Source organism: Helicoverpa zea, chromosome 9, assembly GCF_022581195.2.
Source record: "Helicoverpa zea isolate HzStark_Cry1AcR chromosome 9, ilHelZeax1.1, whole genome shotgun sequence".
NCBI classification, from domain to species: domain Eukaryota; kingdom Metazoa; phylum Arthropoda; class Insecta; order Lepidoptera; family Noctuidae; genus Helicoverpa; species Helicoverpa zea.
The window spans coordinates 12413861-12440321 of NC_061460.1; the positions used below are offsets into that span (position 1 = coordinate 12413861).

Consider the following 26461-nt stretch of genomic DNA (forward strand, 5'->3'; position numbering starts at 1 on the left):
CAGTTACGCGCGGACGCCATGGCGGCCCCACGCGCACTGACGTTCTCCCGCGCCAAATTCAAATTCTAGTCATTCTCTTTTTGAATCGTAAGCATAGACGAGATTGATGTTTTGACGGTGTTTTTTTTTTTGACTGATGATGACCATGTTTACGACTGACCAGTGACGTGACAGTGACTAGTGTGACAATATGACGTGACTTTTGACTTGGATTGACTGACTGGACTTGACTACGGAGCGGAAATGCAGGTTGGTAATGCACTTTTTCATCTTAAATTATTTTTAGATTAGTCCTTCATAAATGAAAAGAATAATCTAGAAAAAGCTCTGCAATAACTCTCATGTATTTTTGTTACTTATAAATTATGAATTTGCTACTTTGCGCAACAAGTAGAATAGAGCTAAGACCTTCCTTCAGAGAGAAAACCTTGAGCCTAAAAAAATAATGTTAATTAAATTAGACGTTGATTATAATAAATAGATTAATGTATTCATATCTAACTATTATTTATTTTAAATTGCGAAACTTCTAGATACTTTTGAATGCACATATTATTTCCTTTTAATTTTATTCGACTTTACCATAAAAAATAACGCAAAAGACTTTTAAAACATTAAAAAAAGCAATATATCCACTCTAAATTCATTAACAAATTCTCACGGTGTAAGCAAAACAATGTGAAACAAGTAAACCTTTTTTAACTAACCGAATATTTTTAACAACCTTTCGCTTTCATAACAAGCTATATTTAAACAAATACATACCTACTCGTATAAAATCTATAATTGTTATGTGAGTGAGCGAAAGTGAATTTACTTTCACTCGAGGTCACATATCAACGTATATTATCACATGTATGCGATATTTTATGTTAAACAGACATTCTGTATTGTATTTCCATTTTGAAAGAAATTTTCGAAAAAAGTTCTAAAAATATCTATTATTCTCGCTAAAGTTTTATGTGCCACGCCTTCATTTTGGAAGATAATCTGCGAAATAAGGCAGAGAAAGTCGTAAATGGACAATGAAATGAAAATAAACCTTAATAGAATTTCTTTGGAAAACACGATATAGCAACAACAGACGGCCAGGCGGATAACGAAGTAATCCTAAGAGTTCCTCTATTTCTTTTCAAAGCCTTATTTTACAAGACAAAAAAAGGATTAACGGAGTTTCCATTGTTTTCACGTGAAAATGTAAATTAAATCAATCATCCAGGTTTTAGAATATTCAGCATAACATCATATAAGTATACTTGGTTCATCTTGAAAGTCGAAACTTTACACTCTCGCAACAAATGTCTACCACTAACGCATTTACAAATATTATCATTACTAATACATTAAGTACTATAAGCCTTTCATAGTAAAAGTAAGATAAACATTTAAACTTACCGGTTTCCTTTCAACAGCAATCAGTATCAAATAACCACTTAACGTTTGTCAATATTAAACATTTACGAGATTTACTCTATGGAAATCTTTTGAATAATGTCTAATATTCGCGTAAGTGTCAGGAAAATCTGCTAGTAACTTCTCCCATATTATTAGCGTGGTTAAATTCAGTGTCAATTACGTTTGATTAATTAACTTGAAGGTGCTACTAATTGGCATGTTCGTTAGTTTACTTTTTATGTTAAACAGTTCTGTCCAAGGTACCGTACGTACCTTATAATTTATTATTTAACAGCATTGCACTATTGTATACAGCCGGCCCACATCCCCAAAACTTTTAGTCGCTTGATAATTTTATCGGGTTCATTAATCAATATGTAGACAAATTAGTGATATAAAGATCAGATATCCAAACGGTCTTAGACAGCTAAAAAGTTCTATAGAAATCACGATTACCTTCAAAAAGTGCATCAACTAATCGACAGTTTAGTCTGTAGTATGCTCTTATACAACCACGTAATTAACACAAAACGTGTATTTTCAAGCATTAAAATGAATTGAACCATTAAAGGTGAATAGCACAAGTGCATTAAAACATGCAGCTCGTTCATGTGCATCGAATTAAACGTGAATGCGCACACGTTTCCTACTTCGTAAATGCTCATTAAAATATATTATGTGCATTCTCACTATTTATTTCCCTCATGTTATGTTGCGTGTGTTTGTCCAAGTCCTTAACTTTGCTTCCATTTATTTCTACCATCCTTTTAAAGTTTTTTTCGTACTTTACTATCGTTTAAACTTATTTAAAAATCCTTCACTTACCACATCCACACCACATACTGTGTTCGATTCTGTCCTTTAAAGAATAATTTAGTTTTTTTTCTAATATCAGCTTTAATCACCTTCTTCAAAACCTAGGTATCATCCTGAATTCAAAATTGAATCCTACTACTACTTTGTCTTATTTAAACATCACTTGCCTCGTCCACGCATTATATTTGAGTATGCTATTATCAGAAACAAATCATTAAACAGAAGAAAACTGATAATATCCGAGAACGTGAGATTGTTTATAATGACTTTCACCCGATGTGACGCCGCCATCGATTTTCGAAACACCATTTACATAATACATTGTCACTTTCCCTTGAATTTTTAGGTTTACTACCAAGTTTATATCAAACCTTGGGATTCTTATTATATAAATATGTTTTCATAGAAGAGGAAATATTTTTTTGGATATTGTTATAAAGGCTTTTTCACTGTAAGCTACTCTTCCCGAGTAAAGTAGGCTATACAAGGTGTTGATTTGCATTTGTGCCATAGCTCAGGAGGAGGACATACAATACGTAAATAATCGATTGGAATTACAGTAGATGGGAAATAACTAATATGTACTGCTTTTTTTGTCATTGTAATGTCGTGGTATTTCCGAAGTAATCCAATTTTATGAATGAAATTTATGAGTGATCGTTGCGTATGCTTTGTGTTTGAGTTTGTGTGAGGGTGCAGCACGGTTTTAACGCCAGTAACATACGCGCCAAGTTTAAATAAGGCTAGATGACATTTACGGAATTCCGAAAAAAAAATAAAGAAAAAAAAAATACGTACCAATTTTTTTATTGATTTGGGTCGAGAATCATTAGCATAATTACCTCCTTGAATATGGCACGGATGCAAATCAACAGCTTGTATTTACCCCGATATGGGCAGTTGTGCCCCCGACACGCAGGGTGAAATCGTAGGAAAAGAACAAGTAGTATATATGTGTGTGATGCTTGGAAAGAGGCCCAAATTACCCCCTTACCAAAAAAATCCAATCCCACATCCTTTTCCGAGTATCGCCCTATATCTATATTACCATTCCTATCCAAAGTCCTGGAGCGCCTTATTCACAACCAGTTAAGTTCATTCCTTTCCAAGAATAGACTTCTTAATCCTTTCCAATCCGGTTTTCGTCCTGGTCACAGTACAGTAACAGCCTTGGTCAATATTACGGATGACATCAGGCTGGGCATGGAAGATGGGAAGTTAACGGTACTGGCGCTGCTGGACTTCAGCAATGCCTTTAATACCGTTGATTTTGACATTTTGCTTGGTATTCTTCGCTCTCTTAACATATCTCCAACGGCCATTGATTGGTTTCATAGTTACCTGTACGGGCGCCGGCAACGTATTCGCATTGAAGATAAATACTCTTCGTGGTGTGAAACAACAGCTGGTGTGCCGCAGGGTGGCGTTTTATCCCCATTACTGTTCGCAATTTTTATAAATTCCATCTCAAATAAACTGCTTTCCAACTACCACCTGTATGCAGATGATCTTCAAATATACTCGCAAGCCCAGTTAGGGGGACTGTCCGAGGCAATCGAAATAATAAATAAAGATCTTTCCGAAATAGCTGAGTGGAGCAGGCGCTACGGGCTTCGAATCAACCCGTTAAAAACTCAGCTGATTATCATCGGCAGCTCTCGGATGGTTTCCAAAATTGAGTGGTTTAATCTCCCTCAAGTCGTGTATGATAGTGTCCAAATACCCTATAGCAATAAGGTCAAGAACTTGGGCGTATACCTTGATAGCCGAATGTCCTGGGAGCCGCAGATTCAGGAAACCAGTCGAAGATTATTTGCATCTGCAGGATCCTTAAGACGGCTACAAAATTTCCTACCCATTGCCACAAAAATTGCGCTTGCACAGTCTCTTCTTCTTCCTATTCTTGACTATGCTGATGCCAGCTATCTTGATCTCAGAGAGGACCAGCTAAATAAACTTGAGCGCCTTCAGAATGTTTGTATAAGATTCATATTTGGTTTACGCAAATATGATCATGTGTCAGAATTTCGTGTTAAGCTCAAGTGGCTTCCAATACGACTTCGCCGGAACGCTCATATACTCTCCTTGCTATATAGTATTCTTTTTCACCCTACGTCCCCCGCTTATCTCAACAGTCGTTTTGAGTTTGTTTGTGATACGCATTCAAGATCACTCAGGTCATCAGAAAATCTAAAACTGAAGATGCCAGTGCACTTTACGTCATTTTACGACAAATCGTTCGTTGTGCAGGCCACTCGTCTGTGGAATGCACTGCCAGTGGCAATAAGACGGGCGCAGTCGATTGCAGTGTTCAAAAAAATGGTGAAGGATCACTATCTGGCTCAATGACTACTGTCGCTGTATTGTTATTCTTTTATCTTAATTTTTTCTACTATTATTACATGTATTTTATATATTTTATCGTTTATTGACTATTTATTTTCTATATCTTTAGTATTTATCGTATATTTATCAATTATATGTACACCCTAAACTACCCATTTTTAAACTATTCTGCAGATAAACTCCATCCAAAGGTTGTCTGGAAGAAATTGCTGATTAGCGATAAGACCGCCATTTGTACTCTTCTTTGTGTATTGTGATGTCCTGTGTTGTAAATTTTCTTTTTTCTTGGTGTACAATAAAGCATAATCTATCTATCTATCTATCTATCTATGTCGTTTATAATTAGTTATTTACTTAATAGTTAAATATATGGCCTTTTAGTATTGACCTTTGCGAACGGGTCTTATTGCAAAACAAGTGCGTCTTGTAAGGTAATAGTTGAACTGCTCATCACGATTTTAAATTGAATCCGTTTTTGAATCCGGTTGAGTTTTGCAATGTTTGCTATTTATTTGCAACTGTTGGTAAGATCGAGGCGATTATCTCCGTACACTTATTATTTTAATGTTATTTGCACAAATAGGTATCATCTATTTATGTTGCAACTACGAAATTATCGTCTTAGATTTTTCATTGCTTATTACGATATCCCTCACCTACTTACTTAATTGCATATAACCTGTCTTTGACAAGTGTTTTTCAAAAATACCTAGTTATGTACAGATTCTTAACTTGGAATTTATCTATGATAGGAATACCTTGACTACAAACGATGAACCTAGAATAATCTGTACTAAGCTATGCATAGATATTAATAAGCCACAAACATTGATTAACTAGAAGCGTAACCCACAAATTAATCCAAGGCGGTTACATTTGCAATTGATACATCGCGTTATATAATGCTTGAGGTTCGCCGCACCGGATAATTAATTGGTTTAAGATCTCACCGCAACACGCGACTGCCATTAACATGTATTACAATACTAGTCATTACTAGTGATATTGTTTACGTTAGTTAATTAATGTGCCTATACTTGAGTTAGTTTGACGTGGCCTCCGTAATATTTATTCAAGTAGATGGTGGTATCTTATTTTTCAATTTTGTAGTATAACGGAACTTTCGTGTTTCGAAAATTTTACAAAAATAAAATTAAGACAGACAATTTTAATCTCAGAGCGGTCAGAACTACGAGGATAGCAATTAGTACCAGTGACTGGACAGAGGTGTCCGGCCATTCTGACGAACACTCAATAATTAAGCTTGTAGACTCAACTTCTGAAATTGTTCTAAACTCAATAACTGTCTGTCTAACTTTAAACAATAACATCTTACTTAACCCATATGTTCTGCTTGTTACAGCGGTGGCAATGGCGAGGGTCTGGAAGGTCGCGAGGAGGAGACTCAGTTCCCGACGGCGAGTATGATGAGGCAGTCATCCCTGATGCAGCACTGCCCTCTAAGAGGAGCTCCTAAGTGCCCTCCCGCTTCTAAAAGGTAATCTTTTCAATCACTATTTTGAATTTGACGTAGTTCATGACACATGCCAGTCTGGACTTTGCCACATTTACAACTATAATAGTTGAAGTTAAACAACGTTGATGACGAATATTTTACACTTCCAGATACCGCACTCATGATGGAACTTGCAACAACATCAACCGTCCCCGCTGGGGATCCACCATGACCCCCGTGCAGCGTTTCCTCGCACCTTCCTACTCCGACGGGCTGCAGGCTGCTAGGAGGTCCATCTTCGGCACCAAGCTGCCTTCAGCAAGAGAGATCAGTTCCACGATCCATGAGGACAGGAACGCTGAGACAGTAGGAGTGACGCATCTGCTGATGCAGTGGGGACAGTTCCTGGACCATGATGTGACTTCTTCGTCGCAGTCTCGAGGGTTTAATGGATCGGTGCCCAGGTGCTGCAAGGATGGTGGCCGGGATTTCGTTCCTAAGGAGTTTATGGTGAGGAAACTTTTAATTCGCTGATTGTTATCAGATTCACCCTTTTTTAATCATTGAAGCAGTTGCAAAACTTTCCATATACAAAGTGTGTCGTAACTTATCTATCACATTAAATTAAAGACGTAAATGTACTGGTTAATTTATGTCGATTGACACAAAGAGAAATAAAATAATGATTTTTTCGAACAAAATAAGTAAAAAAAATAAAAATATGCTAGAGTTAGAACACCATTTTTAACCGACTTCCCAAAAAGGAGGAGGTTCTCAATTTGTGGGATGTTTTTTTTAATAAGAAGGTATATTGCATAATTAAGTAATTCACTGACCTGTGTTGTAGGAGCGGCACCCAATATATACGCTGTCGAATTGAGCCTCCTACTTTTTGGGAAGTCGGTTAAGAACTTGTTAAAGTAAGGAAAATTGAGTAACAGTCCCAAGGCTACAAAATTCTTCCTTCTTCCAACAGCATCCCGAATGCTTCCCCATCCCGGTGCCAGCATCAGACCCGTTCTATGGTCCTCGTGGAGTGAGGTGCCTGGACTTCGTGCGATCCTCACCAGCTCCTCGAGACGACTGCGCGCTCGGCTGGCGAGAGCAGCTCAACCAGGTTTCTGCGTATATCGACGGGTCACCGCTGTACGGGAGCTCGGCTACCAAGTCCGATAAGTTGAGGCTGTTTAGGAATGGTAAGTTTTTAAATGTTTGGCTATTTATTACCTGTATACTAGAAGAAAGAAAGAAAGAAAGAAAAACAATTTATTTAACACACAAATGACGCAGAAAACAAACACACACAAATACAAACAAATAAAACAATGGACAAAACAAACAGTGAAACAAAAAAGAAAAGCGCTGCAGCTGCGTCACTTATGCGTGAAAAGGGGCAGCGCACACGCAGGCACGAGACAACAGCGCTGGTTTTCAGCGCTGACCCACATACTCTTGCAAGGTTACGTGACGAGCTACTTTGTCCTAGGGAACTACTGCTTCAACGGGATGTTATTCTAGCCAAAATCAAACTGTAACCAAGTAACCAAAAAACCAATGTTAGAACGGAATATTTGATTTGACTCTCGCTCCATCAAGGAATTAGGAAACAATTATCTAAAGAATAATCAAAAGCAACCTCAAAAGCACAATTTTACTCCTTCTTAAACTGGCTTCTATTCCCAGGTATGCTGCAATACGGCAGAATGCAACAACGCCGCCCTGTGCTGCCACCGGAGCGACGTGACGAGCTGTGCCGCAAGGGAGCCGTGTCCACCGACTGCTTCAAGTCAGGAGACGCCAGGGTCAACGAGCACCCGGGGCTGGTGGCCGCGCATATTGTGTGGCTGAGGCAGCATAACAGGTGAGGAGCGAGATCCTGCTTGTAGAATTCACAAATACATTTTGCGATCTTCAGTTGTCAAGAATAGGAAAATAATATTCAGTACCACAATAAGTAACCGGGAAGCTTATAAACTGATCCAGCGTGAAATCTACCCCAAGTTTGTAAAAGCTTGCTTTAACTTCAAAGACTTCTTCTATGTGCATCATCGGGCAAAAGGTCGAATATAACGTATTTTTTTCGTATTTCCAGAATGGCACAAGAGCTAACGCATTTGAACCCACACTGGAGCGATGAGAAAATCTACCAAGAAACACGCAAGATCGTAGGAGCTATGATTCAGCACATCACATACAGAGAGTTCTTACCTATTGTGCTAGGTGAGTTTCGAATTCTTGTCTTCAGTTTCTTTCAACAATTAACTGTCTCCCGCGTAAGACTTCCTTAATTCCTTACCATTGTTCTCTAATCAAAGAAACTTCAGCAATCGCAGATTTTTCGTACATTAAGATCTTTGTAACTCAAATGACATACCTACTTTTACACAAATCAACATTGTCCTCTTTATCCTTGCAGGTTCCGAAGTAATGCATCGCTTCGAGCTCGAGCTGCAGAAGAAGGGTTTCTACAAGGGCTACAACCCTAAGATCAACCCGAGCCCGGCCAGCTCATTCGGTTCAGCTGCCTTCAGGTTCGGCCACAGCCTCGTGCAGTCCTCCATGGTGCGCTTCGATAGGTTCCATCGGCCTATGAGCAATAGTGAGTATCTTTGAACACCATTAGACTTTCTTCTAATATAGAATCTTCTGTCTTCTAAGCCGCCTCCAAAAGACGCCGACAACCTGTACGTAGAAAGAGATTTCAGTCCAAAATTAAATATAACCTTAAATGTTTTGAATGAACAACAATTTCCGCCTTTAATAGCGCCGATACTTTTTTCAAATTAATATGATTTATTATATTATTTATTTTTCTCCAGATGTATCCCTCCACGATGAACTAAGTAACCCATCCAACATCTGGTCTATCGGCGCAGTAGACCGTCTGCTCCTCGGCATGTTGAACCAGCCTATCCAGAAACGCGACGAATTCATCACGGAAGAGCTCACCAACCACCTCTTCCAGACTCCTCAGTTCGACTTCGGCATGGACTTGGCAGCTATCAACATCCAAAGAGGGAGGGACCATGGAGTTCCTCCGTATACATCATGGAGGGAACCATGTGGGTTGTCAGCTATTGAAGACTTTGATGATCTTCTGAGGGTAATGCCAGCTAGAGCTGCGAGAAAGATGAAGACTTTGTACAGGTGTGTTATCAATTTTCACAATAAAAATTATATTATGTACCAGTTGTATGTACGCTGTACTTATCAATGTGTTGAAATTTCAGGCATGTGGATGATATAGACCTGTTCACGGCGGGCATGGCAGAGAGGCCGGTGATCGGTGGCTTAGTGGGACCAACCTTTGCTTGTATCATAGCGCAGCAGTTCACCAATCTTAGGAAAGGAGATCGGTTTTGGTAAGTTTCAATACATAATTTAGATAAAATAAAATCTCACTAAATTCAGATATACTTAACCTGCAATACAATTTATGCTTTTAGGTACGAAAACGGAGGTTTCGAATCATCATTTACACCAGCCCAGCTTCAACAAATCCGTAGGATCTCTTTCGCACAAGTCCTCTGTCGCACTTTAGACAGCATCGATACAGTCCAACCTTTCGTCTTCCTCTCTACCGACAATCCCGACAATGACAGAATATCTTGCCAGAATGGACTGCTTAATAACTTTGACTTATCACCTTGGATTGAAATAGACTCAGAATCTGACAACGATATTAGTAAAGCTGAAGCTACCAGCCCAAAACCGACTAAAAAACCATCAACGACATCAAGACCTACAACGACAAAGAAAACAGCGGGAAAGGGTGCGATTAAGCCAAACAAAAAGAAGCCTGACATTAGCACTAGTACTATCAAAAACATGACTATTGAAAGTTTGACTAAAGAGAACCCGACTGACAAACTAAACGTGACAGACCTACAGAAAGACAATGACAAAGACGAACTGAACTTGACTCTGACTAATGCCATGACTACTACGACTGTAAAACCTAACATAACGACTAAACCCACCGTGACTAGACGTGACGTACAGATAGATGACAAACTTGACTTCAAAAACAAGAGCCGACGGTTTGACGACGTTAAAGTAGACTCTAGACGCAGACCTTCAACCAAGTATGACGAATATGAATATGACGATGAGGAAGACACTCAACAAGTGCAATCTGTTGTCATAAACAACGTTGCACATAAAAGACCTCAATACAACCGACCTAACAGCAGACCTAATAACAGACCAGTAATTACAGTGACTGAGAACATTGACAAATACACTTACTTGATCAACTATGTGCCGAGACCAACTGAGTCTTGGCGACAATCGAATAGGAGACCTACTACTGGACGACCTACATCTGACAGGGACGTGGTTAAAGTAACATATCAGACTTATGACGACACATACAGACGACCAAACAAACCTTACTATTACAACAGACAAGACAATCAAGAGACCAATTACAGATACAATAGACCGACTCATACGACTAAAATCAGCTACCCTTCCTCTGCTAGGTCCAATGACGAGACTGTGACACAGAAAACCAAAGTGACTGACAATCCTGAGACTAAAAGCGAAAGCACGACTGACTTATATAAACTTGTGACATTTGGATACGTAGGGACATACAAAGGTTCAGCTAGCACTACTGAAAAGAAAATGACTGACATGACTGACAAAACTGTGACTGACAAAAACATGACTGACAAAAAGGACATTGAAGCTGACATGACTGACAAAGAAGTGGCTGACAGACATAAAGCAGAAACTGTAAGTAAAGACTTCTCGACTTTTGACGCGAATGACAACAAAAATATGAAACTATCGACATTTTACCTTTACGAGACCGCAACTAAGCCTTATTTACAGAGACCGACGAGACGTAACGACGAAGTACCGGTACAGACTAACAAATACTATTACATTAGGAATGTTCTTCACAAATACTCTAACACTGACAAGAATCCTTCTGGTCAGCCAAATAAAGAAGAGAAAAGAGAGGTCATAACAGATGGGTACAATAATCTTGGTGACCGTGAGGTCAATATAGAAGAGAGATCTGCAGTAGACAAGATGGCGTCCTTAGAAGACATAGAAGTAAAGTCTAATGTGCCGAGCCGACATAGAAACAGAGTGAAGCCTTCAAGTCCAGCTAAGACTCCATCTGTAGCCTTTCAAGTAATACCCAGTGAGAACAGGTGAGTAAGAACTTAGTTTAGAAAAATCGGAATTAAAATTAATATTTCACATAATTATGTTGCACATGTTATCTTCCACATATCAATTTCCTACATCATCTCAAGTGCAGTTCAACCTTCAAGCTAGATTTGCATAGATAACATTGTTTTCACATGTTTAATTATCAGCAATAGCTGCGGCAATAATATAATCACAAGAAGCAAGCTAATTATTTAACTAGTTACAAATTTGAAAATAGGAAATTGAAGAATCTTAACTTGCTCCTCATTTATATGACTTTCTTTTCCAGTCCATCACAATGGGCCGTTTACGACGAGAACTTGGATCTACCTGAACAGCACAGCATGCCGACCATCAAGACAGATCCTTACGCCCTGAAGGAGATACCCACACCCATAGCCTTCAACAGCTTCAGGAGACGAAGACCAGGACTTGGGAGGCATTGACGCATCTCCATGTTTTAGACGAAATCTTGCCTTAGTTCCAATTAATTAGATAAGTGTAAGAGCCAATATTGAATTTGTAATGTTGAAATATTTTGTGATAAAGTTATGAATGTAGGCAATGAAATTAGCTTTTTTGTGCCTATTTCGTTTTAAGAAAGTGGGCGTTATGGGCCTGAAATAAAATTAAAATTTATTATGAAATAATCTATTAATAGCTCGTTTTGGTATTTTCCGCTTGACTGACGTGACTACTAAATGACATGATTTGATAATGACTTTACCTTCCCTAAATTATAGACTGACCAATAACTTTAATCGATGGCTGACAAAAATACTAGACTGACATTGAATTGTAGCTAATGTGACTGAGTTAATGAAATGACCCGACTTGACCAAATACGACTGACTGACAAACTGACCAATGGACCAACCGACTTGACTGAGACGACCGATTCGACAGAGTTCGAAGAAGTAGTAGTCAAGACACCTACGTACCAAATGACTTTCGGCACCGACTGTAAAACACGCACACATGACTAGAATGTTGATTGAGCTTCGACAATGAACAATGACTCGATTTACTCAACATCTATGGCAAAACTTATGACGTACAGTACTACACAAGTTGCTTACGATAACTAACAGTATACAGTATCAAGAGTATATGAACTACCTGCTTATAGGTAAAATCTTGACAAATATGTCAAATGACTGACTCAATGTGACTGAACTTTAACTGACTTCATTGACAAAAATACGTCTAAACTGACCTGACTGACAAAACTACTAATTTGACTGACGAATAACGTGACGTGACTAAAGAGACAACAACGCAGTAGGACAAAATATATTTTTATTTACGACATCAACTCACATGGTTATTTACTTGACATTACATAGTAACATTTTTATACTAGATCTCGTCATGACAAAGTTTATATAAGTACTGACAAACTGACTGACAACTCGCACAATGACAAAGACTGTTCGGATTAAAACATTAATAAATAATTATATTTCATTAATATACCAATAGGTATGTTTTTATATTATTTTTAATTTACCTACTAGTTGTCTTAAGTATTTAAGTTTTCACAATATTTTTGCTTTGTTTTCTGGCCATTAAATGGCAGATTTCATTTAATTTGTTATCAATAAATAATTACTTCTTATTCTATACATTAAAATGAATCTAAACACAATATTACATTAACAGACAAATTAATTTAAGGTACACACAGTATAATAAGTAAATCAATCAAATTGTTAGCATTTACAAGTATGATTGTATTTTATTATCACTTTTCAACGTGACAATTCAGTTAATTCTTGATAATTTATTGATTACATCAAATATTGTGATTAAATTATTTTAAACTGATACCAATTTTTTTTCTTTCAATACACATAATTCTGCTGACACTCCTTATTAATCTTCTACTTAAGGTAATAGATATCTCTATTGTGTCGCATATTGAAACATATTTGCACTATAGCAAGTACAAAATCCTAGGTAGTTTACGCTTACTATCCTTGCATAATCAACTTCATTATATAATAATGTGATTCATAACTGATGCAATATTAGTCAGACATGTTCTGAATATCAAACAAGCTCTGTTTATCAAATATGAAAGACGTTATACTGTACAGTAGAACATACAATGATTACATTAGCGATACAAACTTTCCTGTTCCTGAGAATAACATATAGCAGTAATAAATTATGAGAATCAAAACAAATCACAGAAAACTTTTGTAAATATAGTCTAAAGATAAAAATAAGTACTGTCCAATTTGCTGACATTTACAAACAAAAATAACTTAATGTATAATTGCACTAAATGGTCACCTATTAAATAGGCCAATTATTAAGTAAATAAAATACTTTTTTTCTTAAACCATGTGTATCTCTTAATAAGGTTTTAGGTACATAAATATTTTTGGCAGTAACACTGAACATTTATTATACATTTAGCTAAATTGAATATTCTTTAATCCCTTTCTGGGTAAAACTGTACCAGCGTTTTGGCTAATTCCTGGGCCAGTTGTGGAGTGCTGGCACACAGGACCCTGCGTGAGAGCAAGTCAAGAGGTCCTCCTGCCGGGTCTATGACCACTCCACCAGCTTCTCTCACTATAATGTCTCCCGCAGCTATGTCCCATGCATGGATGCCAATTTCAAAGTTAGCATCAGCTCCACCCATGGCCACCATTGCCATGTTCAAGGCAGCAGAGCCCAGCGCCCGCAGGCCGTGACCTTTGCTCACAACGTGCTTGAAGTTCTCAAACACAATTTTACATCTCTCCTCATCTCTGCTGGTGCCAACTTCAAATGCAACGAGAGCATTACGAAGCTCAGTAACTTGTGACACGTGTATCTGTCTGCCGTTCAGAAACGCTCCCTGACCCTTCTTGGCGGTAAACAGTTGCTGCAGGTTCGGATTGTAGATAATACCGGCTACACACTCCTTGTTGATTGCCAGGCCCAAGGATATGCAGCAGTGCGGGAAACCATGCACAAAGTTCAGAGTTCCGTCTACTGGATCGATGATCCACGTCGGGGCGTCCGTCAGCTCGCATTTTACCCCGCTAGCCACAGACTCTTCACCAATAAACTTATGATCTGGGAAATGTTTCGAGAGGCCCCCAATAAGCGTCTCCTCCACCTTTTTATCTATTTCAGTAACAAGGTCGATGTCACAGGATTTCTTCTCGAAGACTTTGCAGCCACTTACGTGCTCACTTATAAGGTTTCCAGCGGATTTAACCAGTGATAAGGCAACATCGAAATATTCGTCTATTTTATCCATTTTGAATGAAAAGTGACTTTTAACTGGTGATGTATGGATAAAGTAAAGCGATAATCGCTTTACAGTTCCGTAAATGATAATGATTGCAATCTAAAAGGGATTCGCAGAAGTTATTTGCAAAGGTAAACTAAACTCAATCGTATGAATTCTAATAACTGTCAGTGTCAAGTCAATGTCATTGATGTCTTCCTCCTTCCCGTCAGATTGATTTCGTTCCACGCAAAATTCTTGTTTTCACGATACGACTTATAGCTACCAAAAAGACACGAAAATAAATAAAATTATTTTGGGTCAATTTATGCTATTATACACTGGATTTTGCTCGCCACTTCATTTGTAACCCGTAGTGTCCGCAGTAATCTGCACCCTGAGAACTTCCCGAGGGAACTATAGATTTTGTTCCCATTACAGTTTTGACTACTATTCTAACTATGAAACGAACGGTAACTACCCTCCGTATCCACTTCATTCCATGTTCCTCTGTTCAGCATAAAGAGCAATACACACTGAGCCCGCCGACAAAGCCCGGCGGCCTGTATGAAAAGAATCATGTCGGCAACATGCGCCCCGTGTTGCCCGCCGACATATTGGCGGCTTGGGTACGCCTGCGCTCAGTTGCCCGGTGACACTCGAAATTTGCCGACTTGTTTTAAGTAACTACTAAACCAACTAGACCGCCGACATATGTCGTCGGCGGCCCGGCGGGCTCAGTGTGTATTGCGCTTTACAACACAAAAATAACAACCAACGTTTTATATCATTTCCTTTGTCTTGTTTACTATAGTAAACAAGACAAAGGAATATATAGTATATACTTTTTTATAGTTACTACTCGCATCACAGCTTCAGTGGTCGAATTATCATTGTGTCAATTCACGTCTTTTGTTTTAAGGGTGCGTCCACATCTGGCGAATGCGCAGCACGCGAGCCGATCGCGAGCTGTCCGCGAGCTGCGCGCGTGCAGTCACTGCAATAGCTTGGTGCTTGTCTTCAGCGCAACTCACGCAAGGCTCGTATAGAGCGCGCGAGCGGCGCGCGATCTGCGCGCAATCAGTTCTCGCCCTTAGGTGATCTTCACACTGCCCCGCATCACGCTGCATCTTGCGTGTCGACGCACCTACGCGCGTTCCTGCGGGAGTGCAGATCTGCATCATCGTGCGGGTTTTTCGCGCACTCACGCGCGTAGGTGCGTTTTGTAGATTCACGCATGGCGGCTCTCATCGAGTTCCATTTTCAAATATACACGTCACGCCCATTCAAAATCACGCGCGTCAATGCGGGATTCGGTGTGCCATACCATGCGTTTCGCCCCGCACCTACGCGCGGGGGTGCGTGTTTCTCCGCATGTATGTGCGTGATCCGCATGAACGGGCGTGGATGCATTTTCAGTGTGTTGGACTATGCGTGTTTTCCATACAAACGGAGATATTTACCAGCAACGGAAAAAAACGCATCCACGCACTACGCTGCATCATGCGGGGCAGTGTGATAATCGCCTTACAGTTCCGTATATTGGCTCAGTACTATCGAAGATGGCAGACGTCGCGCGCCGCCTGCGCGCCGCTCGCGTGCGGCGCTTAGGTCGCGCGCGAGCTGCGCGCGGGCCAAGCAGAAGCGGCGCACGAACAAAAATGCACGCGCGCAGCTCGCGGACAGCTCGCGATCGGCTCGCGTGCTGCGCATTCGCGGCGCATTCGCCAGATGTGGACGCACCCTAATAATTAGGGTCTATAAATAAAACAAATGATGTAAAAATCATGAAAAATTGTTTAATTGGCATGCCAACTGATAACTTGTTACAACCTATGGCCAATTTTACAATTATCAATATTGTTAATTATTAAATATAATATTTATGTAAAATAAGTTTATGCTTCAATGTTTACTTACATTTAAATTTTATATTATTATTCGGAAAACTATAATAATGAATAAAAAAGTGGTCATGTAGACTCTGGTAAATAATGATAAAAAAATGCTCGCACGATACAAGTTACTAGGCCTCTGTTACAAGAGACTATTCCAATCCATTTTACGTATTAAGTCGATAATAAAGAAAACTTAAGGCCACAATTTATTACTACGAGTCTTACCTAAGTCTATAAGAGCAAGCCGTTCTAGCGCAAACCCTCGCCTGCAGACACAAATAATACCGTTTTGTAAACAATTTACATGACACCACCTGCCAGGTGTATTTACATTCAAGATGTTAGGTTACGGAGATGTGGACTTTATTGTTAAACACTTAATATAAGATGTGACGCCGGCTCGCCCACCGCCGAATGTTCCTTAGCAAAACGTGTGCAACTCCACACAGCTCAGAATTTTGGGCAAGAATGCTTGCACAAAACTCTTTGTATTGGCTGTTTGAAAGTTATTATATTTTGTGCTCAATATAATTTTAAAAGACTGAGCCGACCGTGATTGGTTTGAGTCAACTAGGCTCAATGAGCGGAGGTCGCCGTCACACCCCATCACATCAAAAGCTCACAAGTTTACTTATCAACTATCATTAAAATTTGTATGGCAACTAAGCGCTCAGTGATTGACACTGATTATATTTACATTGTATAGATGTTGGTGCCGCGACGCGGGCTCGCTCAGTGCACCGGATGGGGCTAGAGACAACGTGTAAAATGATTCCAAAAGTAGGCGTCGGCGAGTGCTGAGCGCTCTCACGCCGCGGCGGAACGTGGCGGCAAACGGTACAAATGATTGTGGAGGGGAGTCAATAATCGCAACAACAGTCTTGGTTACTCAGTCGCGTTTTAAATGCAATCATCAAACAGTATAAGTAATATTTTGCCACAATTTAATAATACTTTTAAAAAATTTCATTACAAATATCACCCAATGAGTAATTTAACAATCTACCCGTCCGACTTTGTCTGGGCAAAGTGAAAATCTCGATTGTAAGGAATGTATAGTTTAATACTGGGATGGGGTTAATCACCAATTGCTATTGTTTTGCAGAGATTCGACTGTTTAAATGCAATTTATTTAGTGTAAATTGAGCACCCGCGTTATTCAGTATTGTTCTAGGCGTACGAACGTGTACGCCAATAGTAAGCCGTGACCGTACATAATGCGCCATAGGTTCTGTTGAAAAATTTTCATGCGTTTACAAAATATATCGTTGTATAAATTAGCGTACATATTCATACACCTAAAACAGAAAAAAATGTACTCAAAATATTTCATAATGACAATAAAATTTCACGTACATATATAATATTATACAATGAAAGAAAACGTATATTAGATACAAAAGCCTATGCGTTCTCAGCTGTTCGCTATATCCATACATTAACTCGATTTACATTGACTGATGGGCCACTCGCGTACAATCGTAAGTTTGTCAAGCGAATGTACAACGTCTTACATCACATTCATGTTAGTTCAATGTGACGGCTAAAGTGAACTCGGGGTTATATCATAATCCCTCACCCAAGATTTTATGTACAAAAATACGATTGTAGTATTAACATGGCTACATGTAAGAGCGTATTGTGAACATGTATTCTTTAGTAATTAAGTACGTCGTAAAGTTAAAGAAAGAAGTAATAATAACAATAAATTTCAAAAAAATAACTACTTAGCCTAAGGTCAAAAAGTCACTAAACTGAAACTTAATCACGTTTGACAATATTTATTATAAAAAACAAATATAAGTAATATGTGTTGCATACTACTAATATTGCCGTTTACCCTCTCGCTACATGCTTTTTGAGAAGGCTCCACAATAGTCTGAAACTGACAAGGTTTTCTAACTAACGTCACCAGACTGTTGCGGTGTAAAACGCATGCATTTGGACAGAAGAACACAGAACTTCACATAAGCTATTACATGTAGCAGTCACGTGGTCGTAACGTCACCGTCGCCGTGTACGTTTCGACCCTAGTTCAGCAACACGATATAGAAACGCGCATGTTTCGCTTGTGAGAGATTTTGAAGCGTGGAGGCGTCGTGTTGCTGAGCTAGAGGCCGGGCCGGCGCGGCGGTGGCGTGGCGGTGGCGCGGCGGCTACTCGACGCTGTTGGTGGTGTCGTTGACGTCGTCGAAGGACTCGTCGCCGGAGCCGGCGCCCGGCGCCAGCGACGTGCGCTTCATGCGCGACGCCGACGACGCGCCCGACAGACCGATGCCGCCGCCGCCTCGTCTGCAATACAAACAATAACATACATTTTAATATGAATAAAATATAACAATATGAGCTAGGTCAACGTTGAATTAGTTCTTTTAGATAGGTCTATATTAATTGCTAGTAAAATCATTCATTCTGTGCACTGTATGCAATTAATAAGTAACGCAAGATTATTCGAAAGAACACACCAAAACAACTAGTACAACATACCAAAAATCTAAAAAACTCCAAAAAGGACGACACAATAAAAACAATTATTTCCAAAGCGACTAATCCCTGCTAAAATTTCGACCACAAAATGCGCAGTTTCAAATCGTCAACTTTGTTGTTGAAGTCTTTAAATCCCAGCTTAGGTTAAAAAACCAAATTTGAAAATAACGACACAATAATGAAATGAAGTTGTTCGTTCCATGATGTTGTTCCCATTCGTTCATTCGGTGATGGCAGAGTGAATATTTCAAGCAATGGCCGGTAAGAAGTTTGTAAGATAAAGCCCGCATTCCACATGTATTCCTCGAGGCTCGCTCGACCCTGTACCTGCCGCTAGTCGCTCGCTCCGTGCTCGTTACTCCAAGTCGCTAGCTGTTTCGTCGTCAGCAAACGACGGCCTAGCGGAAATAATACAACAACTTTCATCTACACACATCATGTATAAATTTCGGCATATTACCTTGTTAAGTTACAAATATTGGTAGATCCGTTCGGCTTGGGATCAGGGACGGGGGAAGGGGAATATTCGCTTCGAAAGCATGATTCGTAACTGTAGGTTATCACTCTGCTCCTTCATTGGGAAAAATAATTTCAGGATCAAGATCAACAATTTTGCGTAAGTTAACTCAGTATCAGTCCGTGAATCTATAGCTATTGGCAAAACGACGAGCTTCCAACACCTGCCAATTGCTAGCCAATTACAAGTCAAGGGTAGGGAAACGGAATTGAAGGAAGAACGGAAAAGTAGAATTTGACTAGGTATCTGAAAGATCACGCCGGCCAACAGACGCAACACGTCGTAGATCCCGGGGTAAGACATGGGTAGTTTCGTGAGGTGTACCTGAGCTTGTTGCGCAGGTTGTTGCACTCGCGCGTGAGGGTCTCGTGCGTCTCCAGCATGTCCTCCAGCTCGCGCTGCGCCTTGCGCTTGCCGACCTTCTCGCGCTGCACCTCCTCCTCCACCTCGTCCAGCTGACGCTTCAGCGCCTTCACGCGGACGTTCATCTGGAATACAAACACATGGTCATTACTCGTATATTACCAAAGGAACTTACATCAACTTTTATTGAATTGATGAAGAAAAAACATTTTAATTTTGTCTTTTGTTCGACGAAGATTTGATGAAATAAATAAATGAAATAAAAATACAAAAAAGGAACCATTTTTTTTGTTGTTTAGTTCTATACTAAAGGCGACGTAACTACTGAACCGATTTAAAAAATATCCTCGAGTGAAACATAAACAATATGTTAATATGAGCTCTGGGTACAAGTGGTCCCACAGTGGTCTTTGGAAGACGTACCTCCAAGACGCGGGTGAAACAGTAATGCCCGTTTTCACCCACCCCCTCTTAACCACAGTTTCCATGTGTTACCATGTTTTAGCTTGTTCTGTTTTGTTTTTATGCGTCACAAACGCGACTAAATGTTTGTTTGTTTAACATTTTTCCTAACAAAGTGTCACTTAGAATAAGGGCTCCCCCAATAACAAAGGTTTATAAGGGATACTTAAACTTTGGTGAAAACGAAATTCTAGTAAAGTGTTCCCTAAATGCTCTTGGGGATCCCTAAATTTAGGTATTTGTTGGTGAAAATGGGCACAAATGTTATAATTAAATGAGCATTAATCACCTTCTCGATCTGTTCCTTGTACTGGTCTGCATGTCTGCGTTCCTCGTCGAGCTGTAGCGCGAGCTCCTTCATCTTCTTGTCCAGCTTGCGCGACGCCTTCTGCTGCGCCAGCCGCTCACGGGACTCCGCCTCAAGCTGCTCCTCAAGGTTCGCCACCTTCAGCTCCAGGGAGGTGATTACGCCCTGGGGAAACAATATAAATATTAAGATATTATGCTAGAAGTTTTTATGACAATTGTTTCTGACTGTGTGGATCAGCGGGCTTCATGTCAAACCAGTGTTTTCCATGGAACAGCATAAACACTCTCTTCTCAACCCATTTATCTGGGTAACCTGATAACCAACAATTCAATTATTAACGAAGTTAAAAAGTGTTATTTACATGTAGATTTTCTCACAAGAAAAATAATTCTTATTTCACTGAGATGGCATCCAGACCACAAGGTTAAGTTAAAGCTGGAAAGAACACCGAAACAAAGGATTTCAAGCCTGCCTACACTATACAATGCACGGATAAAATCAATTGATTGGATCACACAGTGCACTAAATAGCTTTTATTTGAAAATCCTCGTAAACAATACCCATAAATCTCCCCTATATTAAAAAATCCTCCATACCTTAGTCTTAGTCCTGGCGGCAGTCTCGAGCTCGGCGAGCTTGGCCTTGAGCTCCTTGTTCTGTCTCTCCAGCACCAGCTTGCCGCTCTCCAGCTTCTGCGTGGCCGACTTCTCCGTGCCCAGCTCCATCGTCAGCTGGTCGATTTGGTTCTAAAAGGGAATTAATAAATAAGTAAAAAAGTAATAAATGGATGCTAAAGCATACATTTTGTATTCTGTTTAGAATTTGATGAGCACTACATTATATGATAAATCAAAGAACGCCCAAACACGCACGGGAAAATCCGTAGAGATTCCCTGAAAAGCGTGGCTCCCGTGTACTAGTGTACCATCGGCTAATGTCTTCTGTATCGTGTGTCTGTGTGCTAATAGCTCAAAAATTGACAAAAAAAATATGAATAGTTTGAGTGATTCATTAAAATTGAAAGGATATATAATTTATTTTCATGAGTAGCAAAGGTGTCATTGAGCAGTCCGCATATCTACTTCCTATATTATAGTCTTTTTCTAAACGTTGATCTACACCTTTTCTGAAAAAATATGTGTTAGTTATTGTAAAACTGATGTACCTGTGACTTCCTGAGCCTGTCGTTAAGTATCTCGTTGTTGGACTGCTCCTCGTCGAGATCCTCCTCCAGCGCCGATATCCGCGCCTCCAGACGTTTCTTCTCATCGATGAGAAGTGTACTCTGTTGAAACAAAGTTTTATACGTTAGTTATTATAAGTGATGAAGTTTTTGTACTAATAATATTTCGAAGATGCATAAAAGAAAATAAAAGTAAGAACATGTGAATCTACGCCATGATGATGTTCTATAAAACTGTGAAACATTTCTTCAGCATCTTTGATATTTACTCGTGTAGTCGACCATAGAATAGTTGATGCTTCAAAAGCATGAACAATTCTGGCCATTTCTAAACTATGTGATGGCCAGAAATGTGTTGGACATCGTAACCTTTGCGTCCTTCACTTATCATAATCATAATTGTTCAACCAACAGACAGTCCAGTGTCCCGTCAGTCACATAGGTCGTTACGCACCTTGGCCGCGGTGTTGTTGAGCTCGTCGAGCAGGTCGTCGCGCTCGGCCTCGGCCTGGCGGCGCGCGCGCTCGGCGGCCGCCAGCTCCTCGGCGTGCGCCAGCGCCTCGGCCTCCAGCGCCTTGCCGCGCCGCTCCGCCTCGCGCGCCGCCGCCGCCGCCTCCTCGCGCCCGGCGCGCGCCTCCTCCGCCTCGCGAGCCGCCTCTTTGAGCTGCTGCTGGAGTTTCTTCACTTGTTTTGCAGCGTCTTCTTTCACCTGGAACACAGATAAATAGGAAAGTATTAAACAAAGATCAAATTGTTTTCGTATAACCTATCAGACGAGCATAATACATGGTATGGATAATATTGGAAACACTTATGTTTCCAAACATATTTGACCACTCAGCGTCGTTGACACAGACAAGAGAATTGTGACGACTTTGTGTTACATTACCTTCGCAAAACAAATCACTATTTGGACCTACCTTGTTAGCAAGATGCAGCGCCTGCTCAGCATCCTTGAGGTCGGCGTCGAGCTTCTTCCGCATGGCGAGCACTGCCGCGCGCTGCTTGCGCTCCTCCTCCAGCTCGGCTTCCAAGTCCCGCAGCTGCTTCACGATGCCTCGACGCTTCTCCTCGCCTTGCTCCTCTTTGGCCTGGAAATGGCAAAGAGAATAATAGTTTAGGAAAGTTTCTAGTTAAAAAACTGGCAATAAAAAAGTAAAAAAATGAAATAAATCCCCTAATCTGAATATTCCCTCCTTTATACATAGTGTTACTAGCTTTAGCTCGTGGTTTCACCCGCGTCCCGATATGACTGTTTCCCGTAGCCGGATGGTGACAAAAACGCCTATTTTCTTTTACCGGGTCTAAGCTATCTCCCCTTTATTTTCAGCTTAAACGGTTCAGCCATTTTTGACTTATATATTTTTTATATATAGATTATATGTGGAACTTAGTAAACAATATTGAATGAACATTACCTGCAGATCCCTTTCAAACTGCGCCCTCATAGCCTGCATATTGACCTCCAGCCTGAGCTTAGCATCCTCAGTGAGCTGCAGATCATCTTCGATCTCCTCGTTCTGCGCCCTGAGCTCAGCGAGCTGCGACTCGAGCGCTCGCTTGGCCTTCTCCAGCTCGTGCACGTTCTTGTCGGCCGTGCCTTGTGTGTTGGCCAGCTCGTCTAGCTCAGATTGCAGGAGGCGTTTAGTGCGCTCTAGTTCTTCCACCTGGAAATGTAAAATGGTGGTGAAATTAGCATTCTATAACTATCTGATTGGATTTCTTACATTTAGAACTAAGACCCATTTGCACCAACAACATAAACTTGTTTTTCAAAAAATTGTTTACTATGAAAATTGAACGTAAAAATTAACAAGAAACAGTCATTTTGAAAAAACAGATGTTTATATAGTTAGTCAATTTGGGTCCTGAACAAGGTTGAAAACGAAAGTCGATTAGTTGTTCAAACAGTAAGTAAACAACGATCAACAAGTATGTCGACATTTTGTGATTCTTGTGAGTCAAAGTAAACAAATATAAATAAATAACAAGTTATAAGCTAGTATGTACCTTTTCGGCAGCAGTGTCGAGGTCTCTGGTGAGGGACAGCACGCGCGTCTCCTTGTCCCGCGCGTCCCGCTCGGCCGCGTCGCGCTCGGCCGCGTAGCGCTCGGCTACCGCGCGCTCCTCTGATACCACCTGAATCAACAAATATTCAGTATTATCAGTTATAAATAAATGATACAGAATGACAAAATAGGTCTGATAGGCAGTCGCTCCAAGTAAAACACTGGTACTCAGCTACATCCCGTGAAACTTACATGGGCAAATTTTATTACGAGTATTTACAAATATAAAGGCAATGTAAAATAAACAAGGACTTTCAAGTTTGTACATTACAGACACAGGCTTACTTTTTTCTATTGTCTTCAGTGGGTCCATTACAATCGGCAGATAATAAAAAGACATTATTTAGGAACGGTTACATACCTTATCGAAGCTCTTCTGTTTCTTCTCAAGCTCCATAACCTTGGCGCGTTGTGCCTCCAGTTCGATGTTCGTGTCTTCAAGCTCAGCCTGAATCTTCTTTTTACCTAGATGTTAGAAAAAAAGTATAATAAATAATAGTCCTAATTGAATGTGATTTGTATATGTTAACTTAAAAGATATGTATGATGCGAAAAATGATATTTTTTGAACTCGAGGTAAGCTTTTGACTGTGCAGTAAATTCTTTAGAAACTTGCCCAGCTACATGGGAAACTCAAACATGTTGTACATGAATGTGGATGGATATAGAGGACGAGCACAACCAAAGAAATGATGGATGTAATGTGTGAATGACCATATGGCTCCAAAGAGTGTTATTTGAGAGCCAAATAAAAAATTGGGATTACTTCAGGCTTTTTTTTAAAGGATGATAAATCAGAAACTTACTCTTATCCAACTTATCATTCGCCTGCTGCAGCTCATCGATCTGTCGGTGCAGCGCCTCGACGTCCTTGCTGAGCTTCTTGCGCTGTTCCTCGAGCGCGGCCGCGTTCTCAGCTTCTTCTTCCGCCTTCTTCTTCGCTTCTGCCAGTTGGACTGTTAGCCCGGTCACCTGGAGAAGTGGAGTTAGAACGTTGAGGTATGATGACAATGGTTTGTTTTGAAATTGATTCCTATTAATTCGATACATGGCTCTAACTAAAGAACTATTGGCTGTTTTTATCTTAATTACAGCAGTAATAGCTTTTATGGTGTTTTATTTTTATTTATTTATTTGAATGAAGAAATGCTATTTTTTTTTAAAGCCACACTTTCTAAATGACACTGGGGAGTTTGTGCCACCATTTCTTCTTTCCAATAAAAACAAATAGGAAGTGGTGAAGGGCAGGCGTTATAGGGGCTGTCTTTTGTAAAGTTTATCTTTAAAGAGTGCTGACTTTCAGCCTACTTTCAAAAAATGTTTATTATTTTTAAATTGTAAAAAAAAAACATAATATAAATGATTTTGTGTTATTTTATCTACACTGTCATGTTTAAGTTTTTGTAAATGAACTTGCATAATGTATACTTCTACAAAGTTACAATACTAACTTGTTTCTCGAGGTTCTTCTTGGCCTCCTCCTCCTCCTCAAGCTGGTCTCGCGCCTGCTCCAGCTGTTGCTCGATGTTGCGCAGCTTGGTCTGTAGCGAGAGCTTCTGTTTCGTCTCCTCTTCTAGGAGAGCCTGGATGGAAAAGAGAAGATACATTAGCACGTAATTGATCCAATGGTAATAAACTATACGGGTTTGATAAAACTGAATAGAAGACATAATAAATGTGCTCCATATGATAATAATGATTTTGAAATTTGAAAAAAAAAATGAAAGAAATAACAGTTCTATTATACATGTCTGATAGTGGGACCATATCTGAATTTTTTGCATGAAGATGATCAAAAAAATGATGATCTTTAACGTAAATTATTTATCTAATGGTCTTTTCCAATATTCCATTTATTTGTTGGCTTACTAGAGATAGGAATTTTACAGTACTATATTGAGAACGACCGTTAGTCGAAGTAGTAGAATCTCGTAATTATTATCCAAGCAATAAGTGTTCGTACAGTTATTGTAAATGTCGTTGTCTTTTTGAATATGTCCTCCTCTACGCACGTATTTCAGCGCAGTGACTCGCGCAATGTTCTGTGTCGACATAGAGTTTGGTTCACCCATACCTGTGCCTCAGCGAGCTGCGCGCCGGTGGTGGCGGCGTGCTTGGCGGCGGCCGACGCCTTCAGCTCCGCCGCCTCCAGCGCCGCCGCGCCCGCCTCCGCCTCGCTCTGCAGGCGCACGCACTTCTCTGCCACCTCCGACCTGCAACACACACATATTGTTAAAGAAATGTCAAGCTAGTACCCTGACCGTCACAGAACAGATAGTACACAATGAACCAGGATCGTTTTTAAATGACAGCATGCAATGCACAGAAGACCTAAGTGTAGGGATGTTGAGTCATAAGCATGTTGCTTTACAATACCAACTATTACTAACAGAATCCTAAAAAAATTCCTACTCAACATGTCGACACAGTAGAGTCCGTTCAGAGCTATATCACACTTATGTTATGAACAAAAGCGTTTAGAGGGGGTGCGGCGGTGCTTCTTATCCCTTTCACATAAAACTTTACATGGTAAACTTATAACAAAGGTTACTTTTACAGATTGTTTTGTCAGTTGAGGGTACTCTTTAGCTCAGTCGCGAGGTCCGCGTTCTCAGCTTCCAACGCTTGCTCGGCTTATGTAGGGCACAGTACCTGGCTCTCTCGACATCCTGCAGCTTGGCGACGAGGTCGGCGAGCTGTGTCTCGGCCTGCTTGCGGCGCCGCTCGCCCTCGGCGCGGGCGGCGCTGGCGCTCTTCAGC

General features: G+C 40.2%; 3 protein-coding genes across 4 annotated transcripts in view; 1 reads left to right on the forward strand and 2 right to left on the reverse strand.

Moving 5' to 3' along the window:
• Window positions 1-13009, forward strand: LOC124633480 (chorion peroxidase-like). Its single transcript, XM_047168710.1, has 11 exons — window positions 1-249; window positions 5921-6055; window positions 6184-6523; window positions 6990-7209; window positions 7697-7874; window positions 8106-8233; window positions 8430-8612; window positions 8833-9160; window positions 9244-9375; window positions 9460-11181; window positions 11472-13009. The coding sequence occupies exons 2-11, from the start codon at window positions 5982-5984 to the stop codon at window positions 11626-11628; spliced, it is 3462 nt and encodes a 1153-aa protein (XP_047024666.1). The 5' UTR covers window positions 1-249; window positions 5921-5981; the 3' UTR covers window positions 11629-13009.
• LOC124633485 (inositol monophosphatase 1) lies at window positions 12465-14606 on the reverse strand. Its single transcript, XM_047168721.1, has one exon. It carries the CDS (start codon window positions 14439-14441, stop codon window positions 13623-13625), a length of 819 nt encoding a protein of 272 aa, XP_047024677.1. The 5' UTR covers window positions 14442-14606; the 3' UTR covers window positions 12465-13622.
• Window positions 14607-16190: 1584 nt separating this feature from the next.
• LOC124633479 (myosin heavy chain, non-muscle) overlaps window positions 16191-26461 on the reverse strand; it is a 67844-nt gene continuing 57573 nt past the window's right edge. The window contains exons 16-29 of one of the 2 annotated variants that reach the window (XM_047168709.1): window positions 25776-25914; window positions 25153-25284; window positions 24508-24673; window positions 24063-24166; window positions 23643-23771; window positions 23051-23299; window positions 22553-22723; window positions 22087-22341; window positions 21615-21734; window positions 21046-21195; window positions 20428-20610; window positions 19638-19801; window positions 19124-19194; window positions 16191-18601 (exon numbers count right to left, since the gene is read on the reverse strand). In XM_047168709.1, the coding sequence (XP_047024665.1) occupies window positions 19152-19194; window positions 19638-19801; window positions 20428-20610; window positions 21046-21195; window positions 21615-21734; window positions 22087-22341; window positions 22553-22723; window positions 23051-23299; window positions 23643-23771; window positions 24063-24166; window positions 24508-24673; window positions 25153-25284; window positions 25776-25914 (2005 nt within the window). In that variant the 3' untranslated portion in view covers window positions 16191-18601; window positions 19124-19151. The remainder of the gene's footprint in view (window positions 18602-19123; window positions 19195-19637; window positions 19802-20427; window positions 20611-21045; window positions 21196-21614; window positions 21735-22086; window positions 22342-22552; window positions 22724-23050; window positions 23300-23642; window positions 23772-24062; window positions 24167-24507; window positions 24674-25152; window positions 25285-25775; window positions 25915-26461) is intronic. The other variant, XM_047168708.1, reaches the window with a different exon arrangement.

Excerpts from the sequence above, each read along its gene's own strand:
- LOC124633480 (XM_047168710.1), top strand. The coding sequence starts at position 5,982 with ATGATGAGGCAGTCATCCCTGATGCAGCACTGCCCTCTAAGAGGAGCT. Across the intron at positions 6,056-6,183 it reads TGCCCTCCCGCTTCTAAAAG|ATACCGCACTCATGATGGAA; the intron begins GTAATCTTTTCA and ends TTACACTTCCAG. Across the intron at positions 6,524-6,989 it reads TCGTTCCTAAGGAGTTTATG|CATCCCGAATGCTTCCCCAT; the intron begins GTGAGGAAACTT and ends TTCTTCCAACAG.
- LOC124633485 (XM_047168721.1), bottom strand. The coding sequence starts at position 14,441 with ATGGATAAAATAGACGAATATTTCGATGTTGCCTTATCACTGGTTAAA.